General features: G+C 40.6%; 1 protein-coding gene across 1 annotated transcript; it reads left to right on the top strand.

Annotated features, from left to right (window-relative positions):
* The first annotated feature begins 5,438 nt into the window (after positions 1-5,438).
* Positions 5,439-6,895, top strand: LOC128196238 (protein FAR-RED IMPAIRED RESPONSE 1-like). The gene is made up of 2 exons (XM_052876476.1): positions 5,439-6,665; positions 6,749-6,895. Exons 1-2 carry the CDS (start codon positions 5,439-5,441, stop codon positions 6,893-6,895), a joined length of 1,374 nt encoding a protein of 457 aa, XP_052732436.1.
* The last annotated feature ends 9,653 nt before the right edge of the window (positions 6,896-16,548 follow it).

Consider the following 16,548-nt stretch of genomic DNA (forward strand, 5'->3'; position numbering starts at 1 on the left):
CTACCTATTTTGATTTTGTGAATACTGCTTATTCTGCCAATGCCTCTGATTACGATTCTCCTTCTGCATGTTACTCTGATTGTGATTCATATTCTGCTGATTTTTATGCTGAGAACAATATGACTCATCCTCCAACTTCTGAGAGTTCTCTTCGGGAGCCAGTTTCACTTAATGAGGATGATGTTCATTGCGTTCTCACTTCTGGACTGATAAATTTGCTGCCTAAGTTTCATGGTTTTACAGGAGAATGCCCACATAGACATTTGGAGGAGTTCCACATCATGTGCTCTTCAGTGAAACCTTCACATGTCCCTGATGATCACATTTTCTTGAGGGCATTTCCGCATTCATTACAAGGAGTAGCAAGGGATTGGCTTTATTGTCTTCCTTCAGGGTGTATCACTTCTTGGGAAGATCTTAAGCGATTGTTCTTGGATGAATTCTTCCCTGCTCAGTATGGTTACAACAAATATCTTGGATGGAATGACCCTACTTTGGGATGGTACAATGCTCCACAACATCAATATCAAGAACCACCATTCCAGAGTACTTTCCTGCCTCCACTTGTCCAGCAATATCAGAGTCAGCAATATGATGCTTCTGCCGAAACAGCTCCTCAGCCTTCTATTTCTGAGCCTACATTGCAGGAGTTGTTGGAGCAGTTGACCATGCAGAACCTGTAGTTTCAGCAAGAGACCAGAGCGTCCATTCAGAGCTTGAATGACCAGATAGGGCAGATGGCTACTCAATTAAATCAGGAACAGTCTCAAGATTCAGAGTTACCATTTCAGACTGTGCTGATTCCTGATGATGTTAGTGTCATCCACATAGAAGATGGGGAGCAGAGTTATGAGCTTACTACTGCGCCACATACTTTCCCACCTTCAGATGGTCCTACTCTTGCACCTGAGGAGAGTGATGAGTATTTTGAGGAGCAGGCAGAAATAAGCAGTAACCCTGAACCAGGTAAACCACCTTCATCTTCCCACACCTTAGCAATCTTCAAGGAAGAGGAGGTAAGCATACCTCAATTTGATTATGTTGTTGATTATGTTGTTGAGAGGTATGCTGATGATTATATTGTTGTTGAGTCTGATTTTAATTTTCCCTCTATGCATGATGAGAACCAATTATTGTTGTCGCATCCGAATGTTTATTCTCCATGCATTGAACATGAATCTGAGTCTGTAGTTGATATTGCTTGTGATTTTGAAATTGATTCATGTTCTGAGGATGTATCTGAGGTTCAGTCTGATAAATTGGGATTGGGTGTTATACCCCTGCATGAAATTTCTGTAGAGCCACATTGCACTAACCCTATTGCAGGAGGTACAAATGAATTTGATCAACAAACACCCACAGTGGAAAATAAAGGTGCTAACACTGACAAAAGCTTCAAGATCAATAGGCACCAGCTGAACCTGCTCATCAACAATCTTTGCTTCTTAGATCCAGCTGTGGATGATATCTCCCTGCTAGATCAAATCTGGAGGATGAAGCAATTCTTCCTCAAAACTTCCTTGCTGGATACTGTGGTGGAAGACATCTCCCTGCAAGTCCAAAATTGGCAACTGCCACCATGATCAGGGGAGTTTTCTTTCTCTCTTCCCCCCCTTTCCCTACTTTTGTTGCACTTGTCCATGATCTGTTCAATGTTCTGATTTTTGATCTTATACTTATGACACATTGAGGACACTGTGTAGTTTAAGTGTGGTCTATTGGGGGAGATTTTTATTTTTCTTTGTTAGTTTTTGTTTTCTTTGTTAATTTTTTTTTTCTTTTCTAGGTAGTTTTTGTCGTGTCTTGTGTACAGTTTTACATGTTTCTCTTGATTTCTGGACTTTGTTTAGGTTGTAGATGTGTCTTTCACTTCATTAATACTCTGATATGTTTGAAATCCTTGCTTTTCTCTGCTTGGGAAGATGATCATGATGTTTTAGAGTTGAATTGATTGCGACACAAATGCCTTGTGTGAGAATTTGAGCCACTTTATGTTCTTTCTTATGTGTGATATGTCTCTTGATTGCTTGCACATATGCCTTGGCTTGACTCTTGTTGATAATTCTTGATTGATATGCATGTTTGGAAGTGATAAAGGCAGTTTTGTTCTTGAGCCTCTCTAGCCAAATAAGCCTACCTTGTTCTAATCCTTTGAAAACCCTTTTTGAGCCTACACTTTCCCCCATTTCTTTGTTTTGAATGCTCATACACTAGCCCTAAGTGAAAAACCATGATTACCTTAACCTTAGGGAATTTTGGAGCTTTGGAAGTGTTTTGGGAACAAGTGTGGTCTTCTTGGGGATTCTGATAAATTGGCTAGTTGGTTCCTCTTCTTGTTTTGTTTTTAGAAATATGATTTATATCTTGTCTCTTATAGTTGTGTGCTAAAGAGAGAAAAGAAAAGAGATAGGATGAAAAAAAAAAAGTGCAAAAAAAAAAAAATGAGAAAAATAAAAAAAAATTTGTGAATAATGGAGTCAAGAAGAGGAGGGAATTAGAGGTTGTGGGTATGATTTGACTGTGTTTACACTTGTTCCCCATTGCTCCTCTATTTCTTTTGGTTTGTAACTTTCATCCATAATTATCCTCCCTTGTCCTTGACCCCATTACATCCATAAAAGACCTTTTGATTTGAACATGCATATATTTTGAGCATTGATATAAGAGGCTTGCCAAGTCTGTTTGTGTTTGTTTTCTTGAGTGCATTGAGTTGACATTTCTTACCTTAGACACTTGAGAGAAACACTAATAGTGCATCTGTGAGGTTTTGTTACTTTTGATTCACCTCTTGAGCTGATTGATCATTTTGCCATATCTTGAATTGCTTGGATGATTTCATGAGTATCTGCTTTCTCTGATTCATTCTGTGTTGGAATTGTCTACTTCTTTTCTCTGTCCAGATTTCTTGAGGACTGTGTAAATTCTGTTTGTTTCCTTGCGAGTCTTTGTTTTCTGTGTGCTAAGTTTGTGTCATACCCTAGATGTCCTTTGAACTGTTCCCTGATCTGCATCTTGATTTTGCCCAGGAGTGCAAAAGACTAAGTGTGGTCTATTTTGATGAGTCAATATTTTCTCAATTTCACTTAGTTTATTGTGCTAGAATTAATCGGGGAATTGTGCTTAATTGTCCAGTATTTTCTCATTTTTACTAATTGTGCTTAATTTGACCAAAAATTCTAATTTTAATTAATTTTGATTATTTGAGCAAATTATTTGCATTATTAATTGCAGGGAAAAGGTTGGAAATACAATTTGAAACATTTGGAGGTCAAAAGAAAATGCCACATCAATATACTTTAAACTAAAATGAGTGAGAGAGGTGTGGATTTATTTCTTTTGGGGGTGCACATGAAGAAGTAGCTCACGGCCCAGCAGCAGCAACACCTGTCCAAGGATGGTCAAGCAAGGACACAGCAGCCCAACAGAAAAGAAAGAGGTCCAGCACGTTGAGTGGTGTGCACGGTGAAGAGAGAATGTTGGCTTGCTATTGGAGGGGTGACGTCCATCAAAAGCACGCGTCCAGGAGCTCTAGCGGCAATTGAGAAAGGAGACCATGCGTCCAAGTTCAACACGCATCCAGCAGCTCCAGCAATTTGAATTGGGTTTGGCTTCCAGCACATTCAACCACGTGAAGCAAGGCATCCAGCTTGGGAGGTGTCACGTTGCAGGTCCAGCAACGTGAAGGAGAGTCCAGGAAGCGTTGGGAGAAAGGGGCAGCAGGCCCAACTATCTTCATTCACGCTTCCAGCAACACGGTCCAGCTTGGGAGGTCTTCGTCCAGCAAGCAACATCCAGCTTCACCACGGCCCACCACACGTCCACGCTCACGATCCAAACAGCTCCGGTCCAGTAGAAGCCTTCAAGTCTAGCAGCTTGGAGGGAGCGTGCAGCTTTCTAGGAGCATCTCGGTCCAACACAAGCAGCTTGGAGAGCAAACAGATGGCAGCAGGGGCCCATGGAAATTAAGTGGAGTGCTGATTTTATTTGGTGATGGAAGTGGAGTCAAAGAAGGCACACACGGACATCATTTTCCGAGCAGCGGTGCACGCAGAAAATACACAGTCCAGAAGCAAGCAGGTCCAGCAGCTGTGAAGACGTGGTGCTTGAGAGTTTGGAGGTGCACGAAGAAGCAGCCCAGTAGCACACATCCAAGGGCTTCACGGGGAAGTTGGTCCAGAGGAATGGGAGAGAAGAGGGCGTGCGTAGGAGCCGCGAGGAGGTTACTATTTTATTGGCTTTTGAACACTATTGAGAGGGAGTTCCAGTAGGGTAGTGTAGGACAGTGAGAGGATGGGGGGCTACGGCTGAAGGAGGCCAGCCGCCACACTCTCATACTTTGTTTTCTTTTTCTCGGGCTTTTGAACACTTTCTCTTTGAATGGAATGAAAGGCTGGAACGTTTTATTCTTGAAGTTTATCATTGAATGAAGCTTTGGTTTAGCACTTTGCATTATTGAAGTTTTATTTTATTCTAGCTCTCATTGTTTTTCCATTTGAACACTTGGAAGCAACAGCACGTTGGTGGAGGAAGTAGGTGGTGTGCGGAAACGGGGAGAAGGGAAGAAGCAACAACACATGATTTCAAATGGAGAGAAGAAATGAATTTACTTTCTTTTAAAAGCCACGGTCAAGCTACTTGATGAAATTTTGCTGGGAGAAGTGAAGCGCGGTGCCCCTTGCCACATATTATATCATAGTATATTCACCTTTCATTTTGGAAAAAGGAGGCAATTGTTCAGGGAATGAAGAAGAAGTGCCCACGTCTGCAGCGTCCAGAGAATGGGTTTTCGTTCATATTTTTTATATATTATATATTATTAAAATTTTGCTTTATTGTGATGATATTCATTTAAAGCTGCTGCAACGTGCATTTCAAGTTAGCTAAGTTATGATATTCTCATTTCCAACCAAAGTGCAATTTACAAGCTTTATTTCAATGTGCATTTAATTTTTTTAGCTCATCATTGCATTTTAATAGTTTTGGATTCCTTTTTCTTATTTCTCTAATGCATTTAAATTAGCTTTGGCTTTAGGAATGTTTAATTTACTGTTATCATGTTGTCTGTTCTGTTCAGTTTATTTATCTTCTTGCATTTCCAATTTCCTCACTTATTTTAGAAACCGTTCGGTATTCACGCTTTGTTAATTTATTTCACTGTTTTCAATTATGTTTGGTTGTATTTAATATCCAGTTTTAATTTAGTTCAATTGCATTCACAAACCTTTCGCAAACCCCCCACTACGTGTTTGATCTGAGACTGAACCCAATTTGGTCCTTGAGAGACGACCTAGGAGTCACTTCCTAGTCTATACTGCATTCTTTTATGCAATCAACTTTTGTGTGAGGTGCGACCCTCTCATCAATGGTTATTCAAATGTTGGCTAAGATGCATGGGAAACAAGGCGCCTTCCAGTATTGTAACCGATCAATGTAAGGCGATGGCTAATGCAATTCAAGATGTCTTCCCTAAAACAAAGCATAGGTGGTGTTTGTGGCACATCATGAAAAAGGTTCCTGAAAAATTTCAAGGGTATAACAATTATGTTGGGATCAAGTGTGATATAAAATCGCTTCTCTATGACTCTAGTAATGCAGCAGACTTTGAAAATGGCTGGAATCGACTACTTATCACACATACCTTACAAAATAATGAATGGCTATGTAATCTGTATGAAGAGAGACAAAAATGGGTCCCTTGTTACTTGAAGAATCATTTTTGGGCTGGTATGTCCACAACTCAAAGAAGTGAGGGAATGAATGCTTTCTTTGATGGATTTATCAATTCCAGTACCACACTTCAACAGTTTGTAGTGCAGTACGATAATGCTCTTAAATTCAAGGCCCAAAAAGAAATTGAAGCTGACTTCTCCTCTCTTAATACCAATATTGCATGTGGGTCTCAATCACCAATTGAGAGACAATTTCAAGTTCAGTACACACATGCAAAATTTGAGGAAGTACAAATGGAGTTTCGGTCCAGGATGAATTGTTTCATCAAGAACACGGTGAAGGACTGTATTTTCAACAAGTACACAATAAAAGAAGAGTACATGTCGGATGGGAATTGTGACGCAAAATATTACGTCGTTGAATTTGATCCTGTTACAAACGATACAAGGTGCTCTTGCCTACTGTTTGAGTTTAGAGGCATCATATGTCGCCATTCGTTATTGGTTCTGGGGCAGGAAGATGTACAGAATGTCCCCTCCAAATATGTTCTTCGTCGTTGGAGCAAACTTGTTCGAAGAAAGCACACACTTATTAGAGCATCTTATAGTCAAGTGCATCAGGAACCGAAGATGCAAAGATATCAATCGTTGTGTAAGCGGTTCTATGACATAGCTGAGGCTGCGTGTGAATCTAAAAGTGCTTCTAATGACTTGGAGAAAGAATTGGAATGTTTAGCTCAAAAATTGGGTTTCACTCCATCACTGAAAAATAACATCATAAGTGAGGAAGGACAACTAAGGTATGAGAATCCTTTGACCGATAATCCATCCAACCATACATGTGGAAGCACTGATGTACTTGTTCGAAGTCCAGTCGCGGTTAAGCGAAAAGGCAGACCAAGAACTAATAGATTGAAGTCAGCTGTTGAAAAAAGAACTAAAAAATCAAAATCGGCTCGAACAAAACATTCTTCAACAACATCTGTTCAACCAGCGGTGAGTACTTCAAATATTGTAATAGTAGTATTATTGATTACTTTTCTTACATGTTTGTAATATGTGTTCCTCTATGCAATCAGGAAACCACAACAAGTACTGTTGCAGAACTGCATCACCGCGTGGAACATACAACCCAAAGCAATGAAGTTTCCCAACTATCTGAAGTTCCTCCAATTGGATTTATCCAATTGTTATCTGCTGTTCATAACAATTTCCATAATTCATAGTGTTGATATATATGGGTTTCGGATGATATGGTTGTACATCATCTGTTACTGGAATGATGTCCATAACCTCCAAAGGTAAAACCTTCAATATCAAAGAAAGCACATGCAAAGCAGTAGTAATCGAATACAAATTTTATGTAATCGATTACATCACTGTTTTTGACATTTAATTTGGGTCCTGACGGTTCATATCAAAAATTTTTCTGTTACACAGGACAATGCGCTCACAGTTACTGTTGTCACCCGACAGTTACTGCTGTCACCCACTACCACAATTTCATATTAAATACAAGTGTAACCTACTTCAGTCCTTTGATAACCCTCTACCACATACCATTTAACCTCCTACCCCCTTTGGAAAGCGTAGTAACCGAAATGGTAGATCGGGCTCACAAGAAAATCAGGGCTTCTTCTTCGACAGGGGGGCCTCGAAATCGGCCACCGCCATCCCCACCAGTCTCTCCACCCCTTACGAGTAATGAACTGTTCTCCAACGACGAGCAATATGAAAGGTTCTCTACACATTTCTTTGAGCGTCCAATCCTGCAAGGGAAGTATCTAGATGTTGAATTTTTTGGTGATGGTACATTCGAATTCTTCGACATCTTGACAAAAGCTGGGCTAAATGATTTTGTCGCTTGTAGACGCCACTACTACCCTGAATTAGTCCGTGTTTTCTATAGCAATATGCGGGTTTCCGATTCCGGAGTAATAAGAACTGAGGTCAAAAAGGTGAAAATCACAATCAAACCTTCACTTTTTCATAAACTAACTTCCATCCCTTCTGTTGGTGCTCCTTTTGAAGGAAATGTTGTTGACGACTGGAAAGATCAATACAATTCTGTAAGTGCTAGGCAATTGATCTGCAAACCAGGTTCAAACATACAAGGTAGAATACTGGCCGGCACTATGAAGTTTCAAACTAGGATACTACATTATGTACTTTGTCGTATATTAGTTCCTCGATCAACGAATGTTGCACAGGCAACAGAGGAGGACATTATGTTGTTATGGGCACTAATGAATTCTGTTCAGATTAATTGGGGGCATGTAATTCGAAACAGGATGAAAAGGGCTACCAAGGACAATGCCCAACTACCATATCCCCATCTAATAACCACATTCATGGAACACTTTGGTGTGCCTACAGAAACTGATCCTTTTACCCAAGTTAAGAACAAACAGAGGATTGGTTTGGAAGTTCTATCATCATTTGGTTATCACAAAACTCATGAAGGAATTTGGGTACCCAAAGTTGACGTTGGGAATATACAAGAACAAGTAGGGATTGAACAAGATGTGGAAGTTGGTAATGAAGAACATGAAGTCGGAGAACCCTCTCACAATCCACAACCAACCTCTTCTCAGACATTGACTGAAGTCATCAATCAAATACAACAACTCCGCACTTTCGTGGAACACAGATTTGACACAATTGAAAATCGTGTTGGAGTCCTTCACGAAGAAGTCATTCAATTCCGCAATCAACTTGAGAGACAACCACCTGCTTAGATAACATTTATTTCTATTTTGTTATGTCCCTTTTAATTTCAAAACTTTTTCTCTGATGTAATGTTGTTAAGTCATTTTCATAATGTACGTGGTTTTTATTATTGTTATCAAGTACTGCAACAACTTCTTACGTCACTGAATACGTTATTAGTGTTATCAAACACTAAAAAAAACTACTGGGGAGTTATTCAACCTTATTTGGGTAGACCAGGCATACTTTTCGTACAGAATGAGATTGTTGTAGTATTAATCGATTACGAGTCCTTATTAATCGATTACACCACCCTTAATTTGTCCAAGGTTTCCCTGCCACCAACTCTGACCCTGGCAAACACTAAAAAAAACTACTGGGAGTTATTCAACCTTATGTGGGTAGACCAGGCATACTTTTGGAACAGTATGAGATTGTTGTAGTATTAATCGATTACGAGTCCTTATTAATCGATTACACCACCCTTAATTTGTCCAAGGTTTCCCTGCCACCAACTCTGACCTTGGCAAACACTAAAAAAAACTACTGGGGAGTTATTCAACCTTATTTGGGTAGACCAAACATACTTTTCGTACAGAATGAGATTGTTGTAGTATTAATCGATTACGAGTCCCATATAATCGATTACACCACCCTTAATTTGTCCAAGGTTTCCCTGCCACCAACTCTGACCCTAGCAAACACTAAAAAAACTACTGGGGAGTTATTCAACCTTATGTGGGTAGACCAGGCATACTTTTGGTACAGAATGAGATTGTTGTAGTATTAATCGATTACGAGTCCCATTTAATCGATTACACCATCCTTAATTTGTCCAAGGTTTCCCTGCCACCAACACTGAACCTGACAAACACTAAAAAAAACTACTGGGGAGCTATTCAACCTTTTGTGGGTAGACCAGGCATACTTTTGGTACAGAATGAGATTGTTGTAGTATTAATCGATTACGAGTCCTTATTAATCGATTACACCAACCTTAATTTGTCCAAGGTTTCCCTGCCACCAACTCTGACCCTGGCAAACACTGAAAAAAACTACTGGGGAGTTATTCAACCTTATGTGGGTAGACCAGGCATACTTTTGGTACAGAATGAGATTGTTGTAGTATTAATCGATTACGAGTCCGTATTAATCGATTACACCAACCTTAATTTGTCCAAGGTTTCCCTGCCACCAACTCTGACCCTGGCAAACACTAAACCAAACTACTGGGGAGTTATTCAACCTTATGTGGGTAGACCAGGCATACTTTTGGTACACAATGAGATTGTTGTAGTATTAATCGATTACGAGTCCCATTTAATCGATTACACCACCCTTAATTTGTCCCAGGTTTCCCTGCCACCAACACTGAACCTGGGAACACCTTCGTTTCGTCTTCCAAACACATACATCTCGAACGGTTTGAAATATGGTTCACAAAAGGTTGCACAATGACCAAGAGGGTGCGCCCCTATTGAGAACACTGAAAAAACACCAGCAAACACTACTGGGGAGTTATTTACCCATTTCTGGGTACCGCGGACATAGTTTTCGTAAAAATTCCGTTTTCTGTACTAGTAATCGATTATAACGCCCCTGTAATCGATTACAGCTTCCTCATACCTGGACATTTCATATAAGTACCACAATTTCAATTTCCCACTACAACCAAAAAACAAATGGAATTAATATAACATTGAAAACTGAAACAACCACTTTCTTTATCAACAATACTAAAGAAAATTGTTCCAAATACAACTATCCATAAGTAAACATCATCCTAATACTGGAATAATCAGAAATTACATTAATCAATCAAGTTTCGGACTATATCCGGTGTACGGAGTTCTACAAACTTGGCTTTTGTAACGTTTTCTACGTACTCTTTCCTTCATAACGGTTTCATGGCTGTAAACTCCTCCCTCACAGTCAAAGTTATTGTAAAAATCATGTTGGTTACACGGTGTACTGTCACCACCTTCATCTTTATTATTTCCTTGAAGCAGCTCAGCCTGCAATCTAGATAACTCTTCTTCAAGTTCTTCAATTACACCATCTTGTTCCTCTAAAGAATCATTAATACCTTTTATCAGTTTCATATTGATTGTTGATTTGTCTTGTTTATTCAATTCCTCTCCATTTGAATTAACTGATGCTTTGACACATGTTTCACTATGTTCTGTCCTTGATGCACCATAATCATCAAGCATCTGCAATTTCATCACAATTACCATTAAATCAAACATTCATTCAAAGAAATGTAATAAAACAATAAACTACATACCACACCCGTCTCCATTGCACGTTTAATGAACTTGTCACCTACATTTATATTCATCCAATGCAAAAATCTTGGATATTTATGTACACAAACATTCGAAGGAATGAAACGATCACAAAACCATACCTGAAATACATCATATACGTCATAATTAGTCATCTCAATTAACAAACAGCAAACAATCCATGGAACAAATTTACCTGGAACACGTATACACAACCATCCACATAAACAGTGGTTGCACCTTTTCCTCTATTCCACGCTGTACAAGCTTTGCACAGACTGCTAAGTAGATAATGGTACACTATGCGAGCCCAACAAAAAGTTCCCAGATCACTGATTCTATCAACAATTTCAAACAAAATTGGGAATATTGTTCTGCTGCGATTAGGAAACAGTACGTCACTAATTGCTACCAAAATGTACAACCTACAAACATCTATTGAAGGCAACTTTTTGTGTTGCTTTGTAACATCCCAAAATATAGTAATTACCATAAATTAGAATTAATTACAATTAACAGTTAAAACATGCAGTTTTACACTAAACATTAAATTTCAAAACCGAACGTGCTTACATACAGAGATAAAATACCATACAGCAGTATTTCAAAGTTTAAAGACGAACGGTTTTACAAACTTTAACCGAACGTTCAAAAGTTAATAGAAAATAAAAGCTACAACTAACGAGCACTCTAGGGCTCGGCTTTAACCTCTACTTCGACCAGATTGGCGTCCTCCAAATTTTCTTCTTCTAGAGTTTCTTCAACTAACGCCTCTCCGACTGCTCACATCCACACGGATGATCATTGCATAGACAAGACGAACGTTCATGGACGAACGACAACACAAGGAAATAACACAGGGTAAGCTTATTGAATTTAATTCACAAGTAATTCATACAAGTAGCATTTTAACATTCATAAAATATCACAACGTAGAAAATCAGCTCAAACTCTCATAAGACAGACCGTCCGGACTGTAGGAATCCATGTACCTACAGGCGTTCGTGCACCCGGGTGATGTGATAACTGTAAACATTCAACAGCTGCCACCCGAGGTTAGCCCTATCAGTCCAAAGTACTCATTAGGACTAGAACCTCCTGCCGTTCCCACACATGACCTACTCCCCTCTACTTGAGGACGAGCACTCACGGAACATCAGGATGAACTGCCATCAGCAGATTTACCATGGTCATACTACACAACTTCTCATATTCAAATCATAGAGACGTTCCTCCTTGGAACGCTCGTTCAAATTCCATAATCATAATTTCATCTCATATACCGTTCGCACATTATACAATTCCCTCTAAATCACATTTTCATTCTTAGTTCCACTTTCATAAAAAGACGAGCGTTCAGCCCCCTTCATAATGAGGACGAACGTTAACATGATACCGAGAGATACTCGTTTCTGAAAGAAAGAAAACGAACGTCTTTCCAAGGACGGACGTTAAGACCATTTGAATCAATTAAATGGACTAACTCTAGAGCGATTCAACTGATACTTAGAATAATTTAAATTCAAGAACTTTAGATCGAATCCAAATGAATAAAGGTATCGCAAGACTTTTAGATATTGATAACGGATACGAATTTATAAAAGATATTAACCGTCAGTCAATGACCGAACGCGGTAATGAATATTTATTTACTGTTTGGACGAACGCTATTTTCATACGTTGGGAATTCAAGTGTAAGGACGAGCGTTCGGTATAAGACCGCGCGCTACCCATAACGAACGCTCTGGGTCGAGACCCATTGCTGAGGCGGGATATTAATAGAAAGAGAAATTTATAAGATAATCATAGTGAAGGGAATTATTTAGGAATGACTAAGTATATAAGGTGGAATTTTTCTAAGCTTCTCACTTTCTCGCATAACTCTCAGTGCACCTACGTTTGGCCGAACGCTCAAACGTAAGACTAATAGAAGAGGGCGTTCGTCCTAGATCAGTATTCTTTCCAAATGAAAGAATTCTGTTTTCATGTAAAGTACAAAATACCGAACGGTCAAAGACCGTTCGATAACGAACGTTCATTTTCATAGTATTTCATATTTCCAGTCTCAATTACAGTAACTCATTTTTCAGTATAAACCTTCATACATTTAACTACTCATATCATAGCACATTTCATAAATTTCATATATCATCTCATCATCCAGATCATACATCAAGGATCAAAAATACAAATTTCATACTTTATAATTTCATATAATTCCTACAGCACAACACATACACATGAATTAAACTTAATAAGCTTCCCTTACCTGGATCAGTAGTGAACGAACGTCCTAACGCGAAATCCCGGATCCACCCAACTATCACTTCTATCCTCAGACCACTCAACTTCTTGCAAACTAAAACAAATTCCAGAATCAAAACTTGATTCAGATAAAGAGAATGCATATAACCAGATTTGGTTTTGCATGAACCCTAATAATGAACAGCTAAGGGATGAACTTACCAGAATTCAAAACTTGAACTTGTTCGGTTTGATGGAAAGCTTATGACGTCTGGATTGATTCTACGGTCTCTGAAATTGGATCGGAGAAGAAGAAGGTAAGTTATGGTAGAGAGAAGATGGAGGTTTTAGAGAGAAGGCAGAGAATTTGGAAATCAAAGGTTTAGGGAGGAAGACGAAGCATGCAGAGAAGTGGGAGAGTGTTTTTCAGAAAAGTAATTTCTCTCCCCACGTAGGACGAACGTCCATTCACCTGCTGCCACTTGGATTCCACTAACGTTTTCGAATGTTCCAAAGTGACACTTGGCAACTGCATGCAGAATGAGTGTGAGTGCGTTTTAATGGCACTGCACGTGTGACGAGGGTGCATTAAATGGTGAGTTTCTTAATAAAATTTCTGGACAGGATTTTAGAGCATTAATGACGTGATTTGACAGGTGGAGGTGGTTTAAATTTTTGAGACCTTACATTCTCCCTAACTAAAAAAAATTCTCGTCCTCGAAAATTAAAACTTACCAGGGAACAGGTGAGGGTACAAGTCCTTCATGGCTTCTTCTATTTCCCAGGTAGTGTCGCCCGTCTTCTCATCCCAAACTATCTTCACTAGACGAACGACTTTTCCCTTGTAATACTTAGTACGAACGTCTTCAACACGAACTGGCTTCATTTCGAACGTTCGGTCTTGACGAAGACGAACGTCCTCGAGCTCCAATATGTGCGAGGGATTTGCTATGTATTTCCGGAGTTGGGAAACGTGAAATACCGAATGAAGATTGGACAATTGAGGAGGCAAGGCTAGCTCGTACGCTACTGGGCCAATCTTCCTTAGTATTTGATAGGGTCCGACAAACTTCGGGGATAACTTCTTTGGTCGCATAGCTCTGCCGACTTCTGTGGTTGGATTAAGCCTAAGGAATACGTGATCGTCAGATTGAAACTCTAACGGTCTCCTCCTCTTGTCTGCATAGGATTTCTGTCTGCTCCTTGACGTCTTCAATCTCTCTTGGATTAACTTCACCTTTTCCGTCGTTTGTTGTATGAGTTCGGGTCCAGTCAATACGTTCTCTCCTTCTTGAAACCAGCAAAGTGGTGTGCGACACTTACGTCCATAAAGAGCTTCGAAAGGAGCCATTCCAATGTTGGACTGGAAGCTGTTGTTGTAAGTGAACTCTACTAACGGCAGTACCTCATCCCAGGCGCCCATGTGATCTAGGACGCACGTCCTCAATAAGTCCTCGAGCGTCTGGATGGTCCTCTCAGATTGACCGTCCGTCTACGGATGATACGCTGAACTCATCTGTAACCTGCTCCCCAATTCACCTTGCAGAGATTGCCAGAACCGAGAAGTGAATCTCGTGTCTCGATCAGAAATTATGCTTGAAGGCACTCCATGTAGACGAACGATCTCTCGGATGTAAAGCTTTGCCAAGTTAGTCATTGACATCTTCAAGTTAACGGCCAAGAAGTGAGCGCTCTTAGTTAACCTATCCACGATCACCCAAATTGAGTCATGGTTTCTGACTGTACGTGGTAGGTGAGTCACAAAATCCATGGAGATGTTGTCCCACTTCCACTCTGGAATCTCCAGCTGCTGCAACAAACCGCCTGGTCTTTGGTATTCAGCTTTCGCTCGCTGACAAGTTAAGCATGACGCCACAAAGCGAGCGACATCACTCTTCATCCCAGGCCACTAAAACGACTTCCTGAGGTCTTGATACATCTTAGTCATGCCAGGGTGCATGCTAAGACGGCTGTGATGTCCTTCCTCCAGGATAATTCTCTTTAGTTCGCCATCATTCGGGACGCACGTCCTATCCATATAACGTAGAAGACCGTCCGTCCCGGTGTTGAAATGCTTAGCCTTATCTGTACCGAGCACGTTTAAGATCAACACCAAATCTTCATCCTCCCTTTGCTTCATCCTGATCCGGTCGAACACATCACTTGCTATTCTGAGGGTGCAACATTTAATACTGTTCGGCTCCAACTCGAACTGCAACCTTAGGTCTCTAAAGCTCTCCACCAGATTGAGTTCCCTCACCATCATAACTGAAACATGAACCGACTTCCTGCTTAGTGCGTCCGCCACTACGTTAGCTTTCCCCGGATGGTAGAGTAACTCAAACTCATAATCCTTTAGAAACTCAAGCCACCTCCTCTGCCTCATGTTTAACTCCTTTTGATCGAAGAGGTACTTGAGACTCTTGTGATCGCTGAAAATCTGAAAGGTAGCTCCGTACAGATGATGTCTCCAAATTTTCAAAGCAAAAACGACCGCTGCCAGCTCCAGGTCGTGTGTCGGATAGTTCCTCTCGTGAATTTTCAATTGTTGAGAAGCGTACGCCACTACTCGTCTCTCTTGCATCAGCACACAGCCCAAACCTTGATGAGAGGCATCATAGTAGACTTCAAATGGTTTGGCAGTGTCCGGAATCACTAAAACCAGAGCGCTCGTCAACTTCCGCTTAAGCTCCTGAAAACTCTCTTCACACCGATCGGTCCAATCGAACGGGTGATCCTTGCGCGTGAGCTATGTTAGTGGTGCTACTATCTTGGAAAAACCTTCAATAAAACGCCTATAGTAGCCTGCAAGACCAACGAAGCTCCGCACTTCTGTAACCGAACGCGGACTCGCCCACTCCAAAACCACTCGTACTTTTGTCGGGTCCACAGAGATTCCTTCGGCTGACACAACATGTCCCAAGAACTGCACGCTCTTCATCCAAAATTCACACTTTGACAACTTGGCGTACAGTTCCTTCTCCTTCAACACGCCAAGCACGACCCGCAAATGTCCCTCATGCTCTTCATGGCTCTTGGAGTAAATCAGGATATCATCAATGAAGACCACTACGAACTTGTCCAGGTAGGGTCGGAATATCCGGTTCATGTAGTCCATGAAGATTGCTGGCGCGTTCGTCACCCCGAACGACATTACCACATACTCATAATGTCCATAACGAGACCTAAAGGCCGTCTTCTGAATGTCCCCTTCTTTCACCCGAATCTGATGATAGCCCGAGCGTAAGTCTATCTTTGAGAATACGCTCGCTCCCTACAACTGATCCAGTAGGTCGTCAATCCGCGGAAGTGGATACTTGTTCTTGATAGTAAGCTTATTAAGCTGCCGGTAGTCAATGCAAAGTCTGGAGCTGCCATCCTTCTTCTTTACTAACAACACAGGAGCTCCCCAAGGCGATACGCTCGGCCTGATAAACTGCTTGTCCATTAATTCTTCAATCTGCTTCTTGAGCTCAACCAATTCAGCAGGCGACATTCTATATGGTTGAACCGATATTGGCGCTGCTGTCGTCACCAGGTCGATCGTAAATTCAACCTCACGAACAGGAGGCAGTCCAGGTATCTCGTCTGGAAAGACTTCAGGAAACTCTTCAATTACCGATCGTCCTCCATTCGAC

This window comes from Vigna angularis, chromosome 4 (genome assembly GCF_016808095.1).
Source record: "Vigna angularis cultivar LongXiaoDou No.4 chromosome 4, ASM1680809v1, whole genome shotgun sequence".
In the NCBI taxonomy this organism is placed as follows: Eukaryota; Viridiplantae; Streptophyta; class Magnoliopsida; order Fabales; family Fabaceae; genus Vigna; species Vigna angularis.